The 5,459-nt window shown below is 41.2% G+C and overlaps 1 protein-coding gene across 1 annotated transcript in view; it reads left to right on the top strand.

Annotated features, from left to right (window-relative positions):
• The window catches only part of LOC106533735 (dystrophin), a gene marked incomplete at both ends in the record, with an annotated part of 132,044 nt that overhangs the window by 79,351 nt on the left and 47,234 nt on the right, over positions 1-5,459 (top strand). Inside the window, 3 exon segments of the mRNA XM_014030160.1 lie at positions 2,341-2,552; positions 3,983-4,137; positions 5,016-5,205. Coding sequence (XP_013885614.1) covers positions 2,341-2,552; positions 3,983-4,137; positions 5,016-5,205 — 557 coding nt within the window.

A 5,459-nucleotide genomic window follows, 5' to 3' on the forward strand; every position in this document is an offset into this window, starting at 1 on the left:
GACATGCTCTTGCTCTCTGTAAATAAAGCAAAGCCACTTCCTCGTCCGACATTAAACAGAGSCCGACAGAGGAGGGAGGGGCGGGGAGGCTGTTGCCATGCAGCGCTTCAAGAGCTGACCTGCGTCTGACCTCAAAGTGCACAAGCGTCCAACTTGAAGCTTTGGATGTAATTTTGACGCTGAAATCGCGTTCGGTGTGAACTGATTTCAGGGCAGGTGTTTAAGTGAAATGGAGCCTGAGATGGCTGATTTAAAATGCTGCGCCGGCTGTTCTCAATTTTGACAACAAAGTGTGTTAGAAAATTATTGGGACTGCCAGGAGAACAGGCGGCAGGAGGGGAAACGACCAGAGAAACCAACGTGTTGGTGCCGAATAAGGCTCTGGGATTTTTCTTAAAGCAGGAGACCAACTGGGCAAAGTATTGAGACCTGGYATTTTTCATCATGGTCTGCAGTGATAATCTAAGATCTCTTAAGGTGGGAACGTACTCGCTCCGACGCCGACGGGTCGACGCGCGGTCATGTGGTTGTTCGGCAGTCGTTTTCGCACAGAACTTTCATGGTCCCTACGACACCCCCGCGCCGAATTCRGGAAACCCCACTCCCTGAAACATACGTCACTGCATGGAGTTCCCCCGCAACAGCCGATAATGCAGAAAAAATGTCAGATTTGTCACTCACCCGACGTATTTATCCACATCTGTCCTGGTTAAAAAGCTCCACAGTTTCAGATTCCTCCGTGCCTGTTTATCTGTTATGTCTATCTCCATTCATGAGTTTTTCATGGTTTGACTATCTTTATAAAACTCTGCTTCCTGGTCGGCTCGGGGAGCGAGTCTTTTTTTTTTTCCTTTTTTTTTTACTGAGTGGTTGAAGTAAATGCAGCGCATAGYGCTGTCAGCACAAACACGCATGAGTTTTTCTTGGTTTGTCTATCTTTAAAACTGCTCAAAACAGTTTGCTCTAGTCAGAAGCGAGTTTTTGTTTTTTTCTTCTGCTGTGTCCGTCCGAGCGCTTTCAGTTCAGACCAATCACACAATACCGTCGACACAGGAGGGAGGTCAAAAAGTCCTGCCGGGGGCTTGTGCCAAAACGGGCTGTCGACACGACGTTGCGAAGCCTGGTGACGTAATTTTCRTCATTAAACTGCGACAACCCGCGCCGACGTCGGCAGTTCAYAGGGAGTATRTTTCCAGCTTAAGGTGAAGCCTGTGCATCTCTAAACAGGATAACTTCCACAAACGCTCTGCCTGCCTACAGTTGCRTCTAGCAGAGCAGATGGTCTCATTTATTCAAGGAGTAGGTGGTTTAACAGCAGAGGATTTAGTGGTTGTTACAGTACAGCCATTAAAAACAGTTGAACAATGATGGTCTAATAAATGGATAAAATCATCCAGTTGCTTAATATCWGCCAGGACAGATGGGTCAAAAGAGGCAGAAAAAGTGACAATGGCATCCTGCTTTAGAAACTTTTCTGAATCTGGTCTCTGGGGGGAGGGGACTCCAAGACAGAATTAACATAAAAAAACACACCGAAATGGTCGCAAATTTGCAAGTCCTCAACACACACAAACCCTTTACATTCAAGCCCAGAGGAAAATTTCAAAGCTTTTTAGCCCATTTTGTTTAGCTGTGCCCACCACTGACATTTCCTRTAACTCAATTTTACAGATATTGAGATCAAATTTGGAGTGGCAATACTGTGAGTCATACTCTGACTATATTTGTTTAATCCTAGTTTCAGTATTTTTATTTCAACAAGGCTGAAGCTAAGAAAAAAAACTTGAAACTTAATGAAAATAGGCGAGGGTCGGCACATTTTCACAAATTTACTAACAGTTAATAGTGAACCTAACTTACTATTTGGCAAATTAGTGTCTTTGCTAACTTTGTAAACAATTAGCGGATCAATTAACTTCCACTAAATTTAAGTCTGCTAACAAAAACAAAAAACAATATCTCTTCACACATGCAGCTCAGGACACTTGCATTTTTTAGCATTTTGTGTGTCCAGTCCACCTGCGTAACTCTAATAGAGTTATATGTGTATGTTAAAATGTGAGATCTTGAGTTAGCGACATTCATTTAGCGTTAGCTTCCAGTAATTTTCTTCTTTTAATTAGCGTTTGTGTATCTAACTTTTTAGCTAGTGGATTGAGAGTTAGCAAAGCTAATTTTCTGGTTAGCTGTGCCCTCCAYTGGAATCATCACATTTGGATGTAGATGTATTTTTTTTTTCCTTGACCCTGCTTGATTAGGATTATGGGGATGTTGAGGTACTGTGTGCTTTCAGACATTCATGCATTGTGCCCTCTCCTCCTTCCTTTTCTTCCTCCATAGTTGACAGGCTTCAGACTCACTGGGAAGAYTCTCAAACCAAACTGTCCGACAGGTTGAAGCAAATTCTCAACATGCTGCAGGACTCCACAAACTGGCTGGATGCCAAGAGGGAGGTGGATCATCTCATCAGACAGGCTGGTGAAAGGCTTGAGTCTTGGCAGGAGATCACGTACACGGCGGATGCTCTGAAGAGGCAACACGCTGATCTGAGGGTGGGCTACACATCTATTCACTGACTCCTGTTTAGAAAAGTCTGTTGGTTTTACAAGGATGTTTATACTGAAGTATATAATAAAGATAAAAATAAAAATAAATAACCTATCAAAGTATCTGATAAACATGCAGTCTTGAAAAGATAGAATAAAACTAGACATGGGTTTTTACGATGTAAAAACAAGTGTGAATTGCAATGCAGCATGGCTTTCCCTGCAGCATGAACTGTGACCAAGTTCAATTTTGTTTTCTATACCAGCTTGTGCCTGTCACGTCAGCAGGTGTTTGTAATTAAGGTAATTGTGTGACAATATGAAGTTTGAAGAGATTTTTTTGTTAAAGTTGCTTTAGCTGGGTTTTGAATCTTGATCTCCCACATGAAAGTTCATAGCATAGACCATTAGACCATTGAAGCTGTGGCAGAGGGTGGTGCCAGGGTTTGGTTTGTATGTGTGCAGAAAGAGGCCACATTGCCAATGCAATCTTTGACACTAAACTGCAATATATTGCAACAATTGGACAATATTAAGACAGTATTACGGTAAAACATCAAAATACAATCATATTAATGTTGTAATCACTGAACTACTGAGTTTAAATACTATTAAACTATGGTGAAGTACCATATTGTGTAGATGCAGCAGGGGGCAGTATTGGACCAATACAAGGCTCCATTGACTGTCATTATAATTTATTAAACATTAATATTTCAAAAACTATAAGTTTTACAGGCACCAAATGGYACAGCCATCATTTGGCACAGGAGCTTTACAGATWTAAATTACAATGGCAGCTSTAGGACAAAGTATGCAGGAGGAGAAGCRTGSCAAAGTTGRGATGACTTGGATGGGAAACGAATCACAGTAGTGTGCATTGCMWWKGCAATGCACACTGATGAATGGTTTTCCATTAGCAGCAGCTGTGGCTTCTCTGAGGTCAGTATTGATGTCAATCCTGGTTGAGACTGGAAAACACAGCTATTGTTACAACTGTTCCAGTAAAAATGATAAAGATAGACAACAAACTTGTGGAAGGAGTTTTGACAGTTTTTGTGAAKGAGACAGCGTGGAGACACAGGCGGCTCTCTGTAGCTGTGCCAGAGAGTGTGCCTCAGCCGGACAGCATAGGGACACGTCTGTGTAAAATGACAGCAGTTTCTATGTGACTGCCAGGATCTCTCCCCGTGTGTTTTCTCTTTTGTCTCTAATGTGTCCATGCGATAAAGACTACTTCAAATCATGTCAGTGAGATGCAATGTCTCACGTCTAGTTTTTTGCAGACAACGTTTTGTGATTGACAGAAGAAGTTATTTCCTAARCAGCCCCTCATACATCCAGACTATGGTTACTAGAAAAAGAGATGTAAGAACTTACCTGGTTGTTTAGTTTAGAATTTTAAGCTACCATAGTTATCTGTTTCTCCTCTCCAGCTCTTCATGAAGGACCTGAAGCAGTGGCAGGGAAAGGTGGTTGAAACTAAAGCGCTGGCCAACAAACTGCTAACGCTGTACGCCAACGATGACACGCACAAAGTCACACAAGTTGATGACAACATGACGGCCACGTGGACGCACATCAACAAACGGTAACCATCATGTTTGTTATTGGGATGGATCACATTTGCTTTTATCTTGCTTCACATTAGATAATCTTTTATCAATATATAGATGAGGTCAATGGAAACCATCAATTTACTGCAAATAAAAAACTGACCCAATGCATACTGGGGGTGACGACATCTAATAGGTGGCAGTTGAGACTAAAACATGATTCAAGGCAAAAAAAACTATAATGTGAGTCGATAAAGTTACATTTTTTATTAGTTTCTATGTTGTTTTGCATAATATATGGGTTGAAATGATCAAACTTGATGTTTAGTAAATTAGCTCTGAAGCTAACAMCATATTTACTAGTTCTGAAGTTGACTCCATAGTTATTTGCTCTGGGATTATTGTCATATTTATTAGCTTTGGAGCTAGCATCATATTTGTTATCTCCAGAGCTATTGTCATATATAGTCTATTAGCCTCGGAGCTAACACTATATCTTTTATGTTAGCTTCGGAGCTAAAGTCATGCATTCGCTTTGGTTAGCCATAGCAGAGCACTGCAGTACATCACTGATATACAGTGTATCTACATCTAGTTAACTTTTGGAGTCAGTGCAAAAAAATATGATCATTTCACCTTTGGAAAATACAAAAATATCTACAACATAGTCCATTTTACAGAGTTTGAGATTTAGCAAAGTATGTCGTGAACCACGGACAGATTGAGACATTTATAGAAAATTTTCATTGGGTTAGGTAATTAGTTTTTTTTCAACACCTTGTAGTGTTTACTTGGTATTTATTTTTTTTCTGCTAAAATCCTGATTAAATGCACAGCAAAGAMGAACAATTTAAGTGTGTTGTTCCAGCTCAGAGGCTTGTGTAAACCTGGTTCTATCTGTCTGCTGGTCCAGGGTTTTAGACAGGGAAGCAGCAGTGGAATCAGCCCTGAAGCTGCTGCAGCAGTTCTACCTGGATYTGGAGAAGTTCCTCAGCTGGCTGACGGAGGCTGAGACCACCTGCAACGTTTTAATAGACGCCACTAACAAGGAGAGAGTGCAGGAGCAGCCGGAGGCGGCCAGGAAGCTGCTGGCACAGTGGAAGGTACAACACACTCACACACAGATTATCCTTGTTAAGTTAGAAACTCATGTTTCACAGGTCTGCAGCTCTGTGGAGGGTTGGACAGGTCACACAAAGCTTTCACTGAGGTTGTAAACCTGAAATACTCGGTTCATGTTTGGTTTGTTCCCTCAGCTTTGATTGGTTTGGTTCTTTTCCTGAAAAAGTTCTCTTAGGTACCATTTTGTCAATAATTGGTTACCTTCAAAAGCTACATAATCTCCATATATATATAT

Source organism: Austrofundulus limnaeus, unplaced genomic scaffold, assembly GCF_001266775.1.
Source record: "Austrofundulus limnaeus strain Quisiro unplaced genomic scaffold, Austrofundulus_limnaeus-1.0 Scaffold1010, whole genome shotgun sequence".
In the NCBI taxonomy this organism is placed as follows: Eukaryota; Metazoa; Chordata; class Actinopteri; order Cyprinodontiformes; family Rivulidae; genus Austrofundulus; species Austrofundulus limnaeus.